This window comes from Gambusia affinis, linkage group LG04, assembly GCF_019740435.1.
Source record: "Gambusia affinis linkage group LG04, SWU_Gaff_1.0, whole genome shotgun sequence".
In the NCBI taxonomy this organism is placed as follows: domain Eukaryota; kingdom Metazoa; phylum Chordata; class Actinopteri; order Cyprinodontiformes; family Poeciliidae; genus Gambusia; species Gambusia affinis.
Window position 1 is genome coordinate 26,898,483 of NC_057871.1, and position 23,091 is coordinate 26,921,573.

General features: G+C 40.6%; 1 protein-coding gene across 1 annotated transcript; it reads right to left on the reverse strand.

Annotated features, from left to right (window-relative positions):
- Positions 1-1,612: 1,612 nt before the first annotated feature.
- Positions 1,613-21,083, reverse strand: rac2 (Rac family small GTPase 2). Its single transcript, XM_044115607.1, has 7 exons — positions 20,927-21,083; positions 15,146-15,217; positions 5,647-5,764; positions 5,158-5,220; positions 4,118-4,277; positions 3,643-3,776; positions 1,613-2,166 (listed from the first exon to the last, which is right to left on the reverse strand). Exons 1-6 carry the CDS (start codon positions 20,959-20,961, stop codon positions 3,646-3,648), a joined length of 579 nt encoding a protein of 192 aa, XP_043971542.1. The 5' UTR covers positions 20,962-21,083; the 3' UTR covers positions 1,613-2,166; positions 3,643-3,645.
- Positions 21,084-23,091: the final 2,008 nt, after the last annotated feature.

Here is a 23,091-nt window from a genome sequence, read left to right on the forward strand (position 1 = left end):
GTCAGTAACATCACATGTAGTACAAAAATGTTTTTTTGGTAAACTACCGTTACCACAGTAACTCACCAAATACACAAAATGAAAGAGTGAAACAAAAATCCTAAGGCATGTACTGGAAGCAGAGAGGGACGATCTTGAGTGAAGATAATGATTTCATTTATGATTTTTCTGCCTGTAGAGAAGAAAAATGCAAACATCTGAAGGACATAAAGACTGTTGAAATGTTCTAGCCTGTTAGCATATCCTTTATTTTTGATTTGATGTGTCTTTTATGATTGTTTATGCAGACTTATGAGGCAGGATCCCATAAAGAACAGAACACAGCTGCATTTATCCTTTGATACCTTGGATTTTTTCTAACATGGTCTTACCCCACATCTGATCTCTGTTTAGATTTATTTGCAAGTGACACAAAGACGTTGCTGTCAAATTTCATTTGGTGTACAAAAACACTACATCAACTAAGTGTGTGTGTATTAATGATAAAATTAAAATAAATATGAGCCTACAACAGTTTATTAAACTAGAAATTCAAAGCAAATATTAGGAAACAGACCTATTACCCCCCAACAAAAGAAAACTGTAATAACTTTCATCTACATGGGGACGTAGATGGCAGCTTAACCTCGTAAGATCAGAGCAATTTAGGCGTTTTAACAGCTGAAAACATAAAATGATTCATTTTTATCTCAAGCGTTTACTTAATTTCCTCAGGAGAGATCTGGCAAGTTAGTTTCATCCAGAACGAGTCTTAACGTTTGTGATCGAAGGGGTAGATTGGATCTTACGTCATACCTTGTCCACATTTGTGGACATAAATAAAATGATTAAAATCAGTTTCTATCATCAGCTAAGTGGATGTGCAGAAGACTAAACTCTGGATGAAATACTGATCTGTCAGGAGAAATAATTAAATTGAGGTTTGGACCACATTCTTGATTTTGAAAGGTTAATATAACCGTGAGTTGCAGCCGTAGTACATTGTGGGTTTGGACTGTAAGTTGTTGGTGACATCCTTTAATAATGGTCAGTTGTGTAATTTGTTAATTTTGTTCATTGTTGATAATAAAAACATCCAAACTAATCTTCTTACTGGGCCTCAACTTGCGTGATTCTGGCAGACAAAGGTTTGTATAATCTTTTACTGGAGGTGCAGCCTGCTTCACACACCTCTGCCTCTAATAACACTGTTAGTTACATTACATTCAGAAATGGTCAACAAAGAAATGTCATTATATCCTTAACCTCGGCTTTGAGGTTTAGAAAACTGACGCACCCTGAACCTCAGACAGAGAGCGGCGAGTGCGTTCCACCAGGCGACGAGACGGATAGAAGTTCATTCTCACCATCAGTCAGGTTTCCCGCTGGTGATCACCGCAAATGAATCAGATTGATGTTATTGCCACAACGTCTTGCCCTTCAGGAAGGCTAAGTGAGACGGATGACGCTCATAACAGATGGCGGGAACGCCATCGGATAAATCACCATTATCTCAGACGCCAGCTCATCCGTTGCTGCAGTGGCCATGCAGACCGTGATGCACATCTGGCAGCGCAACACACTTGAAAAAACAATTTTTCAGATTTCACAAATGAAATCACATAATTCACTCTCATGGAAAACTTCACTTTGTTTGTGAGTTTTTATTATTATTTTTAAACACCATAACAAATATATCTATTTATTACAACACTTTTGATCAAGATGTTTTTTTATTCATGCGTTTTTATTAAGCGTCTCGACGATACACCTTGAACACATCTCATGGAAACACTGCTTGCTTTTCTTGCTTGCAATAAGAATGGTTACTCTGATATGTTGCACAATGACTTTTCTTTTTTAGGATTGTAAATTAGACACACCAAAAAAAGTAACACATACATTTCTCATAAGCTCATAGAGTGATAACACATAGAGTGTGCAAACCTGGGACAGTTACTATGAGAATTTTCCATATTAGACAGAGAAGTTGAATCTCTTGCAGCATCCTTATTGCTCAGTATTTGAAGGCTGCTAATAGATGGTTGCTGCTATTTAATCGTAACTGTCCAGGTGTTTTATAAAATTACAGTGGAGATTTATAAGAAACTTTGATAAAAGAACTTTAAAATCTTCTCTTAAGGCAGAGTCAGCAGTCTGAATGCCTGGCGTTGCTCCTTTCCTCTCCTGTAAGAGTTCAAATACAACGTCCATAAATCACACACTGAAGCAGAAATGTAAATCATACAGGATATTCATTGAAAAACATGTTCTCAAAATTAATAAAAGTTTTTTTTTTGTTTTATTTATTACAGCAGCTCAGGGACTTAATATTCCATATCTTACTCTGGTAAAAAAAAAAAAGATAATTTCTCAGCATATTGCTTTTCTACTGTACAGCAAGGATGCAATTACTGTATTAATTCCAAAACAGCAGGAAACCAAAATCAAGTCATTAATATATATATATATAATTATTATTATAATTGAATCCTGAGCTTTTTAGCTTCTAACATGGTAGGCTACCAGTGGAGTAGCTGTTGCTAACCGTCTTGTTTATCAAAGTCTTGGTTTACTGGAAGGCTTAAATGTTTGCGCTCCTTCTTCCCAGCTAATTGGAAAGCTTCCCTGATGTGTTCACAATAATTATTGATGTTTTGCTATAGTAAAGAACTTAATTTGACTAATAATAACAGCTACTCTTAAGTGCTAACTTAGGAGTAGCTAGCACTCAAGCTAGCTGTTCTAGCTTAGCTAGCTAGTGCAGGCAGGTTTAAGAAAACAATATGTTTATTTTTCACTTTCTCTGTTATGACTCTGCTACTTTTTTTGTCCAAGTGTTGTAGATTAGGATATTATTACTGTTAGTGAGAAGTAGTGAAATAAATGAGATGACTGAGTGAATACGGTGTTGCTGGAGATGGAAACTGAGGTGACAGGTGTGAACTAAGGTTCATTTATGTCTAAACGCCAAGTAACAACGACTTCTATTTGCTTGGAAAACTGAATGAATGGTTAACAGCTGCAGATACACATGCAGAATTTAGTACGTCACGTAAGAGACTTGTGTTTTTGTTTTTTGACCGTCAACATGTACAGACATGTACGGTTGCTAACTCTGAGGGCATTCCTCCTTAGTATTTGCCTAAAATAATTCAATTCAGGTTGTTCATTAGTGATGGTAGGATGGAGCAGGAAGTGGCTGGATGGGTCAGGTCTTTGTTTGGGGCAATGCTACCTCATCTACAGTCATGAGCTAGCAGTCCTGGCAGCTAATATTTCTCCATACAGACCAGAAGGTTGTGTTTGGGTTTGATGCTGAATCTTCTGCATATTCTGTAGTTATTGTAGATATTAGAGTTGGAACCCAAAACAGCAATCAAAGTAATGAAGTCTGCCACCATCCGGTTGGTTTAGGAGTTATTTTCCAGTGGAGCCTAAAGGCAGACTGACGACCAATTTCTACAGCAGCTCCACCTGTACATCATGTTTTCATCAAGGTCATTTCTAATTCTTCAGAAACTTTGTTTCGGTAATTCTACCTTTATTTTTTATTTTTTAACTGTGACTCATTTTATTCTCCTTGTCCATGTTGCAAACTGTACAAAACGTTCGTTTTCCTAAACATCCTGCCCCCTTTCTCTTTCTCCATGTGTTCCTCACCTTTTACAGCATTGAACAAGACGTCTTCTTGACCTTGGCAGGCTGGGGACAGAGCACGGCCCGGATGGCCTCATCGAACACAGTTTTCAAGCCGCGCTGAGTCAAGGCAGAGCACTCCAGGTACTTTACGGCATCTAAACACACAGAGAATGACACATACACACAGATAAACCTTCAAATAACGCATATATTCAACAACAGGGTAAATCACAGCGATTTCTTGTTTTAGGATAGTAAAGGAAGGACATGAAGACATTCAAAACGTTAAAAAAACATCACAAGTGCAACTTACCCATCTCTTTTTTGTAAGGATGTTTTGGCTCTAGTGGCCTTTATTTCATAGTAGACAAGAGGGTTGTGAGAGAGGGAGAAGACATTTGGCAAAAGTCAAAGAGCCGTGACAAGAGCTGAAGTTTCCGGACATGGGTTGCATTGTTCGCTCTACTCAACACACCACCGCCAAGCCCCAACTTACCTATCTCCTTAGCCAGAGCGAGACCCTGTGGGTAAGTGATGGGGGCCAGCTTCTTTTCCTTCAGCTTCTCAATGGTCTCCTTCTCATCCCTCAGATCCAGCTTGGTGCCCACCAGGATGATGGGGGTGGATGGGCAGTGGTGACGAACCTCTGGGTACCACTGAAAACAAAGACAGTCACCAACAGAACTTTATCTAAGTGCTGCAATGCGAGTCAAAAATAGCCGCATTTCACTTCTTTAAGAATAAACAGGTTATTGTCAGAATTGCAGTTGTGACCTTTCATCTTTATGTCACAGACGTTTCTCCCATTTGTGTCCTGCCTCATCGTCATTTTTTTCTCATCCACTCGTCCCTTTGTCACTTCTACACTCACTTCTTCCTGTCCATTAGTCTGTAATGGATGTGGTATTTGACTGACAAATGCAGCCATCTTAATAGCATTGCTTGCACCAACGCCACCTGATTGACGCACACTAGTTGTGAGAATTACCAAATGAATCATGCTGCTGCTACCTTTACTGGGTTCTTGTTAGGCATTTATTATACTCAAACAATTATGAAAGTTGCTTCTTGAGCTTTAACTTCTAGGTTTTTCAATTAGGATCAAATTTTGAGTAAATAACCAAACTGAAATCGATCTATATGATAGTGATGTATTGTAAGTGATGTGATTATGCAGTTCTGGATATGATTTGAACCTTTACCTGATAAAAAGAGCCTTGACATGACATTGTTGCAAACTGATAAACCGAACTGAATTGACTCAAACTGGAGACAAGTGATTGTTGGTTTCGATAAGTGTGATTACACCAGCTTTATTTTCTTAAGAAAAGTCTTCTTCCCTGATTACTTTTAGAAATATAAATGTTATTTCAATGTACCAACATAAACCCTTTATAACAGTTTTATCTTGTTGTTTGCATCTTGGGGCTTCTTGTAAATCACTTTGTGTTGCATGTCATTGTATCATATGTTGCCACACAAATTAGAAGTAATTGACTTAAAGAAAGCTTTTTGGTGCAAGAAATTGAAACTCACCTTGGCTCTGACGTTCTCATACGAGGCTGGGCTGACCAGGGAAAAACAGATGAGGAAGACGTCCTAGATAGACCGAGAAAAAAAGAAAAACATTGTTTATCTTAAACCTATGTGGTTGAAGGGATATTTAATCATCAGTTTAAACATCTACTGACATAAATTACCAGATATTGATCTGGCAACTTGTCTCTCCATACCATCTTTAAAAATCTGTATGTAGCAGTCTCTTATCACCTCAATATTTTTTTGAAAGACAGATGGTTCATTTCCTTTTACTGTCTGCATCATCATGAACAAACACTTTTCTTTTATTTCCCTCCCTGTTGCTCCAATCAGTGAAAACACGGCTTCGTCAGACTGACATTTGGTATAAATTTGACAGCTGCAATTTAAATTGCATCACTCTCCACAGCTGGGGTTTAAGATGGATTTTGTTTTCTAATGAAACGCCTGGCGTGTGTACTCGGTCATGTGGAAATGACTGCATACCGTCTGTGGATAGGACAGCGGGCGGAGCCTGTCGTAATCTTCCTGTCCTGCTGTATCCCAGAGGCCCAAGTTCACCGGCTTGCTGTCCACCATCACATTAGCCGAGTAGTTGTCAAAGCTGTCGAAAACACAGAAGGTCAGTCATCCGTCAGAGAGCCAGTAAGTTAGCCTTCAACTTAAGCAATTTAAGCAGTCAGTTGATTTGTTGGCGCCACAGAAACACACTAAAGATATATAAAAAAAATCCTGAACAATTTGAAATAGGAAAGGACACAATGAAGAAGAAGAAGAAGAAAAAAAAGAAATATAGCGCAGTGAGCGCGAGCCCCATACGGAGACCTCGTACCGAGGTCGACTCCAGTCCTCGGTTCCTTTTGCTGCATGTCTTTACCCCCTTTCCTAACATAATACTTTCAAATAACGCCTACGTGCGCCAAATAATAATAATAATAATAATAATAATAATAATAATAATAATAATAATAATAATAATAATAATAATAATAATAATAATAAGAAGAAGAAGAAGAAGAAGAAGAAGAAGAAGAAGATTTTTTTTTGATTTTTAACAATACATTTATTGTACAAAAAATCAACAATATAAACGTTACATGAATCAGGTCAAAGATACTAAAATAAATAAATATTTACAATAACACTTTGTTATATTTTAGTTCTCCCTGCTCAGAAATGATGCACAAAACATTATTAAAAGCCCACAGTTCTAAAAACCCCGTCAAATTACCGGTGACTCTGTAGAAACAAAACTCTAACCTCAACCTAGCCCTGATGTTCACCTTCCACAGAGTCACCACGTCGAGTTGAGGTCCACCCTGCATTTTGTCCCGTCGAGTTATATAAATAGCCATCTTGGCCTCGGCTAATAAATAATTTAAAATCCGGGATTTAAAACTAGTGGATCGACTATAATGTACACCATTTATAAAAACAGAATTGGTAAAAACCACGCCAAAGAGGCTAAAAATGCTCGCTAAAAAATTTAAAAAACTAGTTAAACGTACACAATCCATAAAAACATGAAAAACACTCTCGGACAAACTGCAAAAAGGACACTCGTTTAAAACCCCAGGACTGATGACCGATAAAAACGAGTTTGTGGCGATGGCGCCGTGCAGGATCCGCCACTGCAGATCACCAGTCCTTTTCTTTATTGGAGGCTTGTATAAAGTCCTCCACTGAGGTTTTTGCCCTCCCAGTTTGTCAGTCCATACACTGACGGATCTTTTGCAAAGAGTTCTCTTGTTTAGGATCTTTACACAGTATTTGTACATTATTTTTGGCCCCGTTTTGCTTAAGTCCATCTCTAATCCTGGGCTTTGCAGCAGGGGGCCACTCTCCTCCCCAAAATTGGGATCCAGGGACACGGCAGGGAACAGGTCATTCGGATCTGGCAGGCACTCTTTTGTGGCGTGTAATTGTAGCAGCCGCCGCTCCCCAGCCGTCATTCGCTCCTTCACCTTCTCCAGGAAGCGCTGCGTCAGCCTGGCGGAACGGATCCCCAACAGCGAGCCGACCTCCTGGACGTTGTCAAAGTCCGGTCCAGCCACCTCCACCAGGCGCCGCAGGGTTACCGTTCCTGATCTGGACAGCACCTCAGAAAGGCCCGGCACGGTGCTGTCGCAGACGTCTAATCTTGCTCCACAGACCAACGGTTCTTCTAAAAGCCAATGCAGAGAATTATGCGATTTTGTCCTGTGCGATTTAAAAAAAGCACAGGATCTTAAAACACTTTGATAAAATTGAGGCAACCCCTTTAATTTTAAAAAACTAAAATCAGTTAAAAACAGAGCAGCATCCAGTCCCAGAAAATTAACACGTCTGAGAATGCAACTGGCCACGTCTCTCCATACAGGGGAATCTGTCAAATACTTCTGGATGAACTGTAATCTAAAAGTAGCCGTTCTACTGGCCAGGTGGACGAGGCCCTGACCCCCCTCCTCTCTCGGTAAAAACAAAACAGACTGTGGCACCCAGTGTAGACCGTTCCAAAAGAAGTTAACCATCTCTGTTTGGATTTTTACAAGTAGCCCAGATGGTGGGTCTAACACAGCAAGTTTGTGCCACAGCTGTGAAGCAACTAGATTGTTTAAAACCAGCACTCTACCTCGGTAGGACATTTGTGAATGTAGCCATTTCCATTTTGATAACTTGTTTTTAATTTTTTCTTCAATATTTTCCCAGTTCTTTTTTACAACATGTTTATCGCCTAAAAACACACCGAGATATTTAAAACCATCCTTTTTCCATAAAAGACCCTGAGGGAGAACTGGGAGCCCGTCGGACCACTCGCCGACTGCCAGGGCTTCGCTCTTTCCCCAGTTCACCCTCGCAGCGGACAGAGTTGAAAACTTTTTCGTGATCTCGGTTAAAACAGTGACATCCCGCTGATCTTTAATAAAAACAACGACATCGTCAGCATAGGCAGATAAAACCATATTGTTCCTAAAACCGGGTAAAATCAGACCATGAACAGTCGAGCGTATTTTCTGGAGGAGGGGTTCCAGGGAGAGTGCGTAGAGCATCCCCGAGAGCGCCGCAGCCCTGTCGAACGCCTCTACACACCCTAAAAGGAGCACACAGGCTGCCGTTGATCTTCAGCACACTCTCAATGTCACTGTACAAAACCTGGATCTTGGCGATAAGACCCTCGCCGAACCCAAACCTCCTCATGGTTTCCCAGAGGAAGCCGTGTTCGACGCGGTCGAATGCCTTTTCTTGATCGAGTGAAATCAAGCCCGTTTGCAAACCCAATGAACCGGAGACCTCCAAAACGTCCCGAATTAGGTAGATGTTATCTACCATGGACCTGCTGGGGACACAATAGGTCTGATCCCGGTGGATGACCTGCTCCATAGCCCTTCCCAGCCTAGTGGCCAGGGCCTTGGAGAGGATTTTGTAGTCGGTGCAGAGGAGGGACACGGGGCGCCAGTTCTTGATGTCCTGCAGGTTCCCCTTTTGGGCAGCAGGGTGATCACTGCCCTCGGCAGGACAAGGAGTGAACCAGTAAGCAGGCTCTCGTTGTAGACGTCCAGCAAGTCTTGGGCCAGAAGATCCCAGTAGGCCTTGTAGAACTCCACCGTGAGCCCGTCACGCCTGGGGACTTCTGGCCCTGCATGCTGAGGAGGGCTGTGTGGAGCTCCTGGAGCCCCAGAGGGCGCTCCAGCTCGGTGTTTGTCTCCTCGGAGACCTGAGGCAGTTCGTCACAGAACTCCTTCAGCAGTTCCTCGTTCTCTTTATATTCACTGTGGAACAGAGAACGGTAAAACTCCACAGCCCTCCTCCTGATCTGCCCTGGTTCACTCAGTTGCTGCCCCGTGTCCGACAGCAAAGAGTGGATCTGCTTCCTCTGCCCGTGCTTCCTCTCCAAGCTGAAAAAGAAGCTAGAGGGAGCATCCATCTCCGTGATGTTCTGGATCCGGGACCTGACCAATGTGCCTTGGACTTTATTCTCCAGCAGGTTTGCTAAAACTAGCCTTTTAGATTTGAGAGCTTCAATGTGCTCTCGATTTCCTGTGGATTCACTAAGTTCTAACTCCACGATGTTCATCTCCAGATCTCTAATAGATCCGGTGATGTCACGAGTGACATTGAGAGTATGCTGCTGACTCAGCAGTTTTATTTGCACTTTACCATGGTCCCACCACTGTCTCAGGCTGGTAAAATCAGACTTTCTCTGTCTAAAACCCGTCCAAAAATAACCTAAAATCTCTTTAAAACCCAGATCATAAGTTAAAGCCGAGTTAAAATGCCAGTAAGCGCTTCTAGGTAAAATGTTTCTGATAAAAACACTACCTAAAAGCAAAGAGTGATCGGTAAAGCCACCCGGTAAATCTGGCATGTTTTAAACACGTTAAAATGGTGTTTAAAACAATAAAAACGATCAAGTCGAGCTAAAGAGATTCGGTTTTCTTTAATGTGGGACCATGTGTACTGCCTGGAGCCTGCATGCATCCTCCTCCATACGTCCACCAGGCCGTGAGATCAGACCAGCTGCCGCAGAGCATGTTGGGCCGCTGGATGCGGCTCTGCATGATTACGATCTAAAAACTCGTTTTCCGTACAATTAAAATCCCCACCTATAAAAACATAATCTTCCGACCCACAATCACCCAGCCTTTCCCCAATTTTTTCAAAAAAACGCTTTTTCTCTGCATTGGTGATGGGAGCATAAATATTGATAAAAACCAGGCTAAAATGATCAAATTTTGTTTTGACTAAAAGACACCTCCCTTGAACGACGTGCTCAACTTCTGTGGAGTTTGGGGTGAAAGCTCTGGAGAACAGAAAACCCACCCCTGCACTCTGGGAGGTGCCGTGACTTAAAATGACCTCCCCCCTCCACTCTCTGCCCCAGTCTGTTTCTATTAAGGAATCACTGTGAGTTTCTTGTAAAAAAATGATGTCAATTTTCTTTTGGTTTAATGTTTGGTATATCAATGCACGTTTCTCTGCTTCCCTCGCCCCGTTAAGATTCAAAGATGCAATTTTAAAAGAATCCATATTGGGTAAGAAGCTAAAACCAAAACATAAAAACCTTATAAAAAATAATAAAATACTACTGTACATCATTTTCACTCAAAATTGTTTCCTAGCTTTGGACATTATTTTCTTTAATCTAAAAACTTCTGTATCTGTAAAACCTGATACCTCTTTGTTTCTTATATGATATCTTGCAGAAAAGTAAAACAGTCTCAAATTTGGAAAATAACTTTCTATTTTTACTCCCCTCAATCCTTTGGTTTGTTGCAAAAATGTTCTGTAAGATTCTACCGGGTACCTTGGTTCTTTACTGCTACTTTGGGTTATGGACACCTCACTCGTGTCAGAGAACCAGTCCTCATTGTCGCTGCTGTCTGACACCTCCTTCCTGTCTGCAACCAGCTTACTGGCCTGTTTACTGGCTTGCACAGCAGCCACCACATTTTTCCTTTTGCTGCGCCTTTTTATGGGGGTAGAAGCCTCCAGCTCCATCCCCTCCTCTGTTTCACCTGTCTCTCCCTCCGCTCCTGCTCCAACAACCGACTCTACACTGTTCCTCCTTTCATTCTGTCCACCCACCTCCTCCTCTACTCTCTCTCCCTGACCTCCACACACTAAGTGCTCCTCATCGCCCTTCACCTCCTCCTGCTCTCCCTGCACACCGTCTTTCTCCCCCTCAACACTTCCACCCTCACCACCATTCACCCCATCACCACACACCACCGTGCTCTCATCCATACCCACACACACACTCATTCCCAAAGCTCCCTCACTCACGACTTTACCTCTCTCCAGCTCTCCTGCAACGGGCTCCTCTACCACCACCGCGGGTTCCTCCGCCGCCTCCACGGCCTCCTCCGCAGCAGCCGCGGGTTCCTCCTCGGTGGGAGCGGGTTTCCCCGCAGCAGCCGCGGGTTCTTCCGCAGCGGCAGCGGGTTTCCCCGCAGCGGCAGCGGGCTCCTCCGCTGCCCTACCCTCACTAGGCGGGTTTCCAGGCTGCTCAGCAGCCGCCTGCTGCTTCGCCGGACCCGGCGGGGCCGGTCCGGCCCTGTCTGGGCACATTTTTATGATGTGGCCCTCTTGACCACAACCAAAACATTTCATGCTTGAAGACGTAGCAAACAAAACATAGTCAAAGTCATCAATCCGTACATGAAAACGTAAGTTGAGCTCCTCATCTTTACGATTAAGAATCATAAACAGTTGTCTCCTGTGGGAGACAACATGTTTCAGCAAAGGTGATTTGCACCCTGTCGGGACTTTTTTGAGCGGCGACACCACCTTACCGTGCCTAGACAACTCTTTAATCAAAAACTCGTCACTTATAAACGGAGGGACGTTTGACAGCGTTACCTTCGTTGCAGGTAAGGTAAGTGGCGAGACTTGTAAAAACAAATCGCCGACAGAAACGCCCACCTCTACTAGCTGTTGAGCCTGCTCAACTTTTTCCACAAAACACACCACCGCTCCATTCATCCGTGCTGCCGACCTTATGCTCCCGTGCCCAATCACATCACCCACAGCCAAACAAACTTCCTCCACGCTGCACGGAGAACCAGCACCCACCTTGATGCCGTTCTTCCGTGTCAGCGTGGAGAAAGACCCACCACCAACCACCATGGCGTCCTAAGACGCCGGCCTGACGGCCACACCCGAACCCACAAAAACCCCCTTAAAACGTGACAAACTAACACAAAATTACAATTAAACAAGTAACACAAACACCCAGTGAATAAACAGTAAGAAAAAACCAAAGATAGAAAAATACACAATCGCTCGCTCTTTCACTCTTCTTCCGCTCTTCCGCACTCACCCTCCTCTCACACGAAGAAGAAGAAGAAGAAGAAGAAGAAGAAGAAGAAGAAGAAGACTAGAAAACGAAGAAATACATAAAAATAATTCCTCTTGGAAAGGACCCAAGAGACTTTGTGATGTCATAAAACAATAAGAATAAGTCATTTTTTTAGGCGCTATTTACAGATCAAAATTTTAAGCAACACTGCCACTTAGTGGCCGAAATTAAACACTACAGACTCCTCTTTGAGCAGGTGTATTTTTCACCAAAATGAATTTTGAAATAAAAACACAGCAAGGTTTTTGCTTCAAAACAAAGCTGAACTGAAAAAGAAATATATATTTTTTCTAAAGCTAAGAACATAAAACTACAATGTAAAGCTAAGCCAAAGCATGACAATGCATGTTTGACTTCCTCTTCCAGGGTCAGAGTTACGTTTCCCTTCAGCTTCAGTTTTGCTTCTGTGCCACACATTTTCTCAAATTAGAAACTGTCAGTTTCAAACTTGCAGCAATTAAAAAGTTAATTGTTTTCTGATTTATTTATTTTGCTATTTTACTGATTTTGGTAAGAAAAAAATAAATTAGGTAGCTCCAAATACTTAATTGTTTACATCTATCATTGGTGATTATTGTGTGGCAAAGTCTCTTTCTGTCTGGTGCTGTAGTTTTGGATCTGTGGGTTTGCCTTAAATTATAGATCAAGCCAACTGATACCACTGAAACAATTTAAGAAAAAAATAACAGATGTTTAAATCCAAAAGATTTAGTCGTTCCTATTACTTTTTAAAGGGGCAGTAATGTCCACATTTGAGGCAGGAAACTCCAGTTGTTTAAAATAAGCCATCTCTGTTAAACATGAAAAACCAACATTAAAACTGAAGAGGTTGCTGGTCTTCAAACCAAGTGGTTTCACTACAATTTACCAAACATGTGAAAGCGACAGCTTATCTAACAATAGTGTCATTATCAATAAAGACAATAAAATGACCTAAAAGAGTTAGAGGATGAACAGAAAGGAAGAGTTTAACCTAGACTGCACTGTTACTTGGATGATCCTAACAAGGACAATGACGCTTGGACCTCTAAACCAAAAATTAGAATAAAATAATCCCCTGAAACATGATATATCTTTAAGAATAGTACATGAAGAAGCTAGCCTATTTTCTTTCTTTTAATCACTGAATAACAAATAAAAAGCACCAATAAATTTATAGGGGAACATTTTCAGAGGTGGTCCAATGTCACAGTATACGGCCAAAACAAAACACTATGGTAGACTTTCAGGCATTTGTAGAACAGTCATTATGTTTGGGAAGCTGGCATTTAAACATGGTTCTCTAAAAAGAAATTTAAGAAAATGGGTGAGGTATGAATAGGAACAGCAATAAGGAAAAGGACGTTTTAAAAAATGTGAACAGACAGAAAATGACAGTATACCCACAAAGCTAGCAGTGCAGAACCTCAAAAATATAAATATTTACATGAGCTTGCTGATCAAAGTTTGACCTGAACGCATGAGAGTAATAATTTTATTTAACTAGTTTAGAAAATCAGGAAGTTGCAGAATATCCAAACTGTGATGTGACTTTAATTGCTGATTACTTTTGTGTTAAATACTTCATTCGAAACTCATTTTACTTAGCATAATAATTGTGTCTGATGTACTCAAATGTGAAAACTAAAATTTCCATAAGGTTTTAGCTTACAGAAATAGACTGACAGACATTATTTCTAGCATAATATATCTTTCATGTAACTCACAGAGTCTGCTTCTGATTGGCTTATTAGCCCCTTATGACGACTCCGCCCCCAGAGACAAACTCTGCAGAGTAAGCAATTGTGGCTACGTTTACACCACTGTCTAAAAACTGCCGCTATTTTCAGATGTTGATTGGAGAGAAGTTCGATGTTTAGACTAGACCACCAAGACTCTTCAAATCCACTGCAGCTGTCATGCCAGGCCACCACATGGTGCTGTGATTTGACCATATCCTTGAACTTTTGACCATTAGCATCCACTTCGTTTAAAACCGTGACCCGTCTCATGTAACACATGTAGTTCTTATCAGAAACAGCACACACAGCACAATACGAGCCGCCATTGTTTTCAGTGTTATTTTGCCCATGCATGCATTCTGCACATGTGCGCTTTCACACCTCCTCTAGCCTCCTCTAGCTAGGGGTTTTTACAGAAAAGTTTCACTCTGAGACCTGGTTTCAAGAAGTGCCGCTGTCAGAGACTCCGGTAGCTGGAGGCGAGCAGCTGGATCATAAAACTTAAGAAGTATGTTAGCTTATAGGTAATGTAGCTGTAAGCTAACAAGATGCTAGTTTGTTAAGCTAACATAGCTCACAAGCTAATTTAGGAATGTTAGCTAAGATATTTGTTATCTTAACAAGCTAATGTATGTTAGCAGTAGGGCCCAACTAGTAGCTTAGCAAGCAACAGTATCTTAGACAGTAGCTTAACATACTGGTAGCTAAGCTACAGTTTGACATACTGCAGCTTGTTAAGCTACAGGTTGGGGTTGTCTGCTAGCAAACTGTAGTTTAATCATCAAGTGTAACTAAATTATATCAGTGGAACTAGTCTTTACTCCTCAATTGTGGAAAAAAAAATGGCCAAAAAAAGAGTACTTCCCCACTCTGCCCTGCTTTTGGTTTCCAAGAGGAAAAAAACGATGAGCTGATAAAATTTCTGGTTTCTGCTGAAGGATGCAAAATAGTTTTTATTTTTATTTTGTCAAGATCATTCTTTTTTTCTTTTTACAAATTGAGTCATGATCTGTCAGAGTACATGTGCAGCATTTGCACTGTGATGCCTCTCATGAAGCGCTCTGTGGTGTTGGTGGGTCAGTGGCACAGTGACACGTAGAAAGGAAATGTGAGTGAAAAGTCTCTTCCTGTTGCGCCTCTCCTAAGCCTCGAAGGCGCTCGAGTTTGAAAAGAGGCTTGTCTTCCTCTGAGTGTTGCTGCCTGTCCCGACCTGTCCCTGTTAGCGCTTCCAGATATCTACAGCTGCACGTGTTGGTTGTTGTTGTCATAAAGACGACAGAAGTCAAAATGTTTCAAATTGTTCAGGAGTTGTTTGTGTTGCTCCAGATAAATGTCCATGTATGTCTGGATTTTAGGTGCAACCTTAAAACCTAAAAGCAGAAAATGTGTGTGTGTGTGTGCGTGGGTGTGTGTGTGTTATACTCACACAGTAGGAATGTACTCCCCAGGGAAGGCATTGGTGGTATAGCTGATGAGAAGACATGTTTTACCCACAGCTCTGTAACAAAAGGAACAACAACAATCACTCAGGGTAATGTCAATAAATGTCACTGTAGAGCACATGTGTCAAACTCAAGGCCTGGGGGCCAAATCTGGCCCTCATTAGCTGCTTATGAGGCACTCTAGTCTCCAAAGGGATGCATAAATAGAACAGTTGTGTGCTCAAATATTATTTTATCACTCAAATCAAAGCAGTTTTTTCATTATTATTTTTGCATGTTGCCAAAATACATCAATCAGTCCCTCCAGTTTTTTGCGAATCCGCCATCATGACAGTTCACACAAAAATCAATAGATGCTTAAGTGGTCTAACTCCCACCTGCAGGTGGCAGTAGTCACAACAATCTATGGTAGCTGCAGAGTAGCACAGCGCAAGGGAGGGAGGGCGCCATGCAAGATTGTGATTGACAGCGCTAAGTTCCGCCTCCTGGCTCTGATTGGTTGTTTCTCGTTTGCACTGGGAGAACGCAGAATATCTGCCTCGTGCCAAACTGTCGCAACGTCTTGACAGTTTCAACAACTACATATATATATATATATATTTAAAAGTTAAATACTTTATTGAGGTCAAGTTATACTTCGTAATTGATACGGCGAGTTACAAAAAGCAAATATTGCTAAATTCCTTGCAGATATTTTTAAATCAGAACCAGATCCTTGGGGTACTGATCAATGTGAAGATGTTCAGCACTATTTAATTTTAAAATGTAGTCACTGAATGCAGAAACACCTTTTTATTAGTATTTTTGTTGATAGGTTTCTATCATTCTGGCCCTTTGAGGAGATTCGTAACATGACCCAAAATAATAATGAGTTTGACAACCTGATATAGCATGTTTATTTCAATGCAACATATTTATTGATTAAATCTACATAATGCAACCAGAATTAGAAGAAAAGAAAGAAAGACATCTTGCACTGACAGGAAATGATGCATCAAGCACAGAACTGAAATTAGTTACTGCGGCTGTCACCTACTTATTTGCAGAATTGTTTAAAAGTGGTGAAAAAAAACACAAACAAAAAAAGCAAAACAGGTTTTCAAACTTTAAGAAGCTTGCCCGGTTTGGATCCCGTGACATTTCAAGCCATAAAGAATTGCATGAAAAGATTGCAGAACTTGCTAAACTTATTCCGAGTTGCAAAACGCTGCATTCAAGATGGATGCGTTCAAGAGCCACCTTAGACTCAGGGCGCAGAATAAAACAACTTTAAAGTAAACCGTAAAAGCATCACTGCAGGGCTGTAAAACGAGGCGGAGTGGGAGTGATTACGGGAGCTCGCCAAATGTGCTGCTTCAACAACCGCAGTGACGGAGCAGCGCAGGAGAGAGGCCGGTCAACAAGCACCAACTGGCCCGCTTCTAGTTTTGTTCCAGGAATTTGCTCTTAGTGTTTAACAACAACAACGTGTCGCCGATTCGCAGAAAAAATAATAATTATAATGAAAAAAAAAAATCAAGCAGACGAGTCTGAATAAAACTTCAGAGGAATTTGAACGTGTTTTCCGCTGAAAGTACATCTCTTGATGTTGTGTCTGAAATGTTCTCGTTTTCTAACAAGGTGAGGTTTTTCTCCCCACATACTGATGTTTTTATATAATTATGATTGTTCACCGCAGCACATATTGACACGCAACTGTTTCTCCTCCTAAGGACCAGCTTCTGACAAAGTCATAAAACAAGATATCTATCTATCCATCCATGCATCCATCCATCCATCCATGCATGCATGCATGCATCCATCCATCCATGCATCCATCCATCCATCCATGCATCCATCCATCCATCCATCCATCCGGTAAATTGAAAAAGTTCAGCACAAAGCCAGATGCTGAGTAAAGGACGAGTTTTAAACGATTGCATTCTATGACTTATTGCCATTATCTGTGCGTCTGCGTGTGTGTGCGTGTGCAAGTTGAGTGGTGAAGTGTATGAGTGTCAGAAAGGAAGTGTTTCAGCAGCATCAGTTGAAGCTGAAAACAGGAACCAGCCATTTTAAGCTCAAACTCTAAATCTAAAGTGAAATCACTGAAATCCTAAAACAAACCTTTTGGTTTATTCTCCTCTTTTTATGCTTTACCTTGTTTCATATTTTTGCATATTTTATGAGTCTTTTTTGTTTTCAGTCCAGAACAACAGCACTAGTTAAACACACTGAGACATAAAACAAAAATGCTGCCAACAAATATGTTTACAACAATGAGGGTCTGTTTTAGAGATCCAGAGTATAGTAGGTAAAACTTCAGCAAACCAACATAGAAATGTGAATTATTGTATCACCCTGGTGCACTAACATAATAGCAGAAACTTTACTGGAAGATATATTTACCATGCAACAGTTTCTGATGTAAGAGGACATACAATTTGATCTCCAAACTAAGTCTGGCCACCATTTTTTTTAACATGTTGAACAATTCTGTGGCATGAGCATTTTAATTTTATACAAGAGCTGCTCATCTATGATCACACATATTAATCTCATCCAATGCTATGCAGACGTTCAGTATGCACTGATGAAGATGGCCAAGGTGAGCAAACAGAAGTTGACCCTAATTGCTTTATGAATTCAGCCAATAATTATCCGAGTTCTCTGCATAAAGAATGGCCTGTGACATTTTTTGCTAAAACATCTTTTGGTAAAAAAACAAAAAACCCCAATAGTCTTTCACTCCAAGATCAGGCAATTATTAAAAATAGAAGAACATAACATCATGGCAACAGTAATTTGCAGATGCACACTGTAAATATTAAACTTGCAATACACATTTCTGTAAGTTTCATACCATAGAAGAAAACCAAAAGTGTACAACGCGATGAGATCAGCCTTATGGTTATCGCCTGAATAAATGTCGACATTGTGGTTTGAATTAAGCTACGCTTCATATTTTCAGCCAATATGAAATTCATTCCCATTACTTTCACTTCTTTATGTTTTGCTGAGTCTGACATAAAAAAGGCAAACGTTTCTGAAGTGTTTTAGTTTCTATTAACACGCATGTTGATGCAGAGTAAACATACATTTTTCTTCTCTGCTGTCATTTCCTGCAAGTGTTTTTTTTGGTTTCTCGTCAGACTTGTTTCTCGTGTAGTCGTACTACGATGTTCCATGAGATCCAAACTGCACCATCTTCTCATAAAGTCCCTCTGATAGGTTGACAAATGTCCCTGATTTTGGTCCCAGCCTGTCATTAATTGGCGATGGCGGCTGACCCGTTGAGTGCAGACAGTCGTACACTATCAGACTTTTATGATTATTGATTACGGTTTGTACTGGAAGTAGAAATACTTGTCAAATAAAAATGTCCGTGTTGTAGGTCAGGTGAGAGAGTAGCTGTCGTTTAGTCAGTCCATTGCTGGTTTCCTCCCAGTCACCCAGAATACTCTAAATCAACCTACAGTGGAACTTAGGAAAATGTTTTGGACGGAGGTACCTGCTAAAAATATGAGATATAAACACTGTTAAAGAGGCAGGACTGTGTTAAATTGACTTTTGTTTTTCTACTTTCAACAACGTTATAATGTTACCCACTCATCACAAACATGCCAGGAGTATTGCCTTAATTCTTCAATTCATGTTTGAGAAATCATTTAATCTCCATGGCAACCATGCAAAACGCCTGGTTGGACCTCGTTCCGCCTTTGAGGACAAAGCTCCTCAGAGCTGCAGTTTTCCAAGCCTCACAGAGGTCCTCTCCCCCCGCTCGGTTCCTTCAGACTAGCCAGCAGCAATTAGCAAACACCTGGTTGAACTGAGGATCCGCTGAGTTCGTTATAGAGGGTACTTGTCAGTGAAACACTGGTATAAATGTTGTTAAAGGGTCAATAGAGGAGCCATGTTGCGATGACTTCCTGAAGGCGGAGTTTAAGAAAGAGCAGGAGTTTTTAAAGAGACAGTGGCCCAATTTCAACTTTAAGTTATGAAGTCGTATTCCTTTTAGGTCCTGTTGCCTGCATATTGCATTTTTATAACAACTGAAACTAACATAGTGACATTTTATAGCCAAATTAAGTAACTATGTGCCTGGAAAACACGTAATACTGCACCGGTAAAATTTTTTTACTTAATGGCAACAGAGCATGGATGGATTTTAAAAAGTTGATAAAGTTGCAATTTTTGCAAGTGTAGTCTTTGCTTTGTACCATTTGCCTCCTAAATACTGAATTCCTTCACTGAAATACTGCTATTGGTAAAAGCTTCATCGGCTTAAAATGCCATGGATTTAACTAGTCTATCTTAGAAAGTGACAGTTTTACATTTATTGGTATTTCTGATCAATTTTGAAATAATGTCATGAAATGTGGAGCTCTCTTCATCGCAAAAAATATCATGCAAAAATCTTTCAACTAAGACATCCTTCTTTGCTCACATTTCTAAAATACGTTTAGAATTGCATATTTTACAGGTCAAACTGTAACCACTTTGACTCGCAAAGGACTTTAAATCGTGGTTTGTTTTCTTCCCATCAGGTTATAAATATTTAAAGCGGTCGAGTTTAACGTGAAGGTTATATGGAGATTCAAAGAGCAAACTTCCCTGCAATCTAAAACCGACTTCCTCTTTCTGGAGCTGCACTGCCAGACCGACAGACACGTGTTCACCCAAAACGCACAGCTGCTCCACTTCTTTTAATAGTTTCCACAAGGTCCAGCTTACAAGCCTGAGCGCAACATGGCGTTGTGTCACCAGCGCAACTGAAGTCTCTGCTGCTGCATCAACGGAAAGTGTTGATGCTGCCGTCAGAGCAATAAAATAAAATTGCTAGCTTTTTCTGGCAGGTTTTTGGACGCCTGTTCCTAAAGTCATGATGTATTTTTAATCATTAAAAGAGGAGCGTTTTGAGTGGTGTGTTTTTGACACTCATCCCCACACCAATAAAGTAAAAACTCCTACCGTTGACTAATCATTTATTCTTTTCCACTTATTTCTTTGACCTTTGGTTTGTCACTCAGTTCGCTTTCACATTTTTGGCAGTGGAAGCGTCACCACCCCATGCTTTGACTTTTACTGATAAGCAACGTTATTCATATGTTGTTGCTTAGTTCCTCTGCGCCTGCTTGACATCTCTAAATCAGAGATGTGCAACCGGAAGCTCAGCACATGAGGAAATGCAGCAGCACTACCTGTGTGAAACCTCCGATGGGTTAACTGTCTTTTTCATCGCTCAACCAGGCAAGGAAAGTAGCGAAAAGATCACCTCAAAGATGCTGCTTTGAGAAGCAAGTTGTTTTTTATTTATGTGACACATGGTTCAAGTTCATACAGAAGAGTTTCAAGCAATTAAATTCTGTTTTTTGTTTTTTTTATTTTCTCCTTTAATGAACAGCTGTTTCAATCCACTCTCTAAAAAGGGCAGAGACTTTTACTTTGCTCCTTCAATGCCTTTTCCTGCATGTTGTGACCTGCACAGCTCATTCAGTGCCCTCACAGCAAAATCAGTACCATCAAAGGAAAAAAAAAAACACACACAGGGAGAAGGCTACGGGTTTAACATGAGACCTTCTTCATCTGAGTTCTCAATGCATCACTGCGGAAGTTGGTGAAACTCTGATTGAGCCTCGTTTCTCTGCTGGAATCCTGACACCTAAGCTCAGGTTCTGGCATCATCGTCACCATCATCAACTCCATCGACCGATCTAAACTCTGAGGCAACCCCAGAAGGCAGCTGAAGCTAAGGCAAGAAAAGTGAAGAAGAAATAATGGCGTACCCATCTCCAACGACCACACATTTGATCGCCTGCATCCTGTTCCGCTCAGCTTCGTCTCTGCTCCGCTCTGCGACACACAAACTCAGAGAGGAGAGGTTGAAAGACTCCGATCAGCATGCAACTACAGGAAATTGTTGCACGCCTCCCTCTCTCGCTCTCTTTCCCTCCCTCTTCGCCTCTCCCCTCATGCACCCTTTGCTACCTCTTCTTCTTCTTCTTCTTCTCTCATGCTCACCCTCCTCCTTACTCGTTGCATACATCTTCTCTTCCTGTTTGCTTTTCTTTCTCTCATTTTTTCTTCTTCTTCTTCCTCTTCAGAGCGGCAGAACTTTGAAGCGTTTTCTCACAGAAATGTTTTAACGATTGTTTATGATGAAATTGATAAAGAAAATGACAATTCAAACAGAAAAAAAAAAAAAAAAAAGAAAGAGGAAGACTGTCCGTTGATTATAACAACTCAATTTGAAACTTCCTCCTTTGTCTTGCAGTCACTCTGAACCAGCACTACTCTGTTTCTCCTTCCTCTTGAAACACAAAGGTTTGGACTTAAAATCCGTGAGTTTGGGGGGAAAAATGCATTAGAGATTGACAGTAACACAGTCTTGCTTGCCATTCTCAACAGGACCGTTCAGCACATAAACACCAATCTGTTATTATCTTCCACTTGTCTTGAGACCATTTTGATCCAATGCCCAAAGCACCAGAACTGACCGTTTTCCATGAGGACCAGTGGTTCTGTTCCAAACTTTCCTCTAGATCATGGAGTTCTGCATCGTACAACTACGGCCGGTTCAATAGATTTAATGGACAAAGTAAATTTCGCACACTTGTACCGGTAATAGGTAATGTTTTACATTACTGCAAGGGACCAAAGTGCTGTACAGCATAAGTATAAACATTTAAATTATAAGTGTCATTACAAAACTGCAAAATACTTCCAAAACAGATATAACAGACCCAACGACACATCTTGTAAATGACGATTCTGGTATTGACTTTACAGAAAAATGCCGCAAAGTTTGTCTTGCAGGCCTAATTACAGGAAGATAGAGCACATAACACCAGTTTTAAAGTCTCTCCACTGGCTCCCTGTAGCTCAAAGAATAGACTTTAAAATACTGTTGTTAGTTTATAAATCACTGAATGGTTTAGCACCACAATACATTAAAGATCTGCTGCTGTTGTATCAACCTTCCAGAACTCTCAGGTCTTCTGGTTCTGGTTCTGCTCTGCATCCCCAGAACCAGAACCAAACGAGGAGAAGCGGCATTTAGCATCTATGCACCAAAAATCTGGAACAAACTTCCAGAAAACTGTAAAACAGCTGAAACACTGACTTCCTTTAAATCTCAACTAAAAACCCACTTGTTTAGAGTTGTATTTGAAACGTAATCAATTACAAATTTATTGACGGAAACTGACTTGATGTTCTGTTTTGATTGTTGATTCTATGTTGCATTGTGTTTTTGTGTTTGATTTGATGTAAAGCACTTTGAAATGCTTTGCTGCTGAAATGTGCTATACAAATAAAATTTGATTGATTGATTGATTGATAATGGCAGCTAGCTGGTTTAGCTAATTGCAAAACTAGCTAATTTTTGATTGACGACAAATAAGACATATTGTTCCACACAATAGTCATCAATGACAAACACACACTTTGAATAGGGTAATGTTAGCTAGTACTTTTTATAAGTTCCTTGGGATGATGTGTTTTGAATTGACATTATATATAAATAAACTGAACTGAGAAAATGAGCTCACCTAGCTAGCTAGCTAATGCTAATATTTCACTACATCTCTTTCACACAATACAAATACACACAACGTGGCTGAAATATGACGATATTTACATGAATCAGATGTTGCTGTTTAACAAAATGGTTCGTTGAGTCCTTGGGCAAAACATTTTAGCTTTTACCGTATCAGTAACAGATTTTTTTTTTTCTTTATTGGCCTGTTATTAGCAAGAGCTGTGGGATCTGGGAAAGGTTTTTTCTTTTTTAACTGAGATTGATGGATGAGGTGGTGAGGCAGACGCAGCAGACCCAGGTTGAAAATGAAAAGAAGATGTTTAATCAAATCAAACTTTATTTGTAGAGCACATTTCAGCAGCAAGGCATTTCAAAGTGCTTCACATCAAATCAAACACAAAAAAAGTCAGT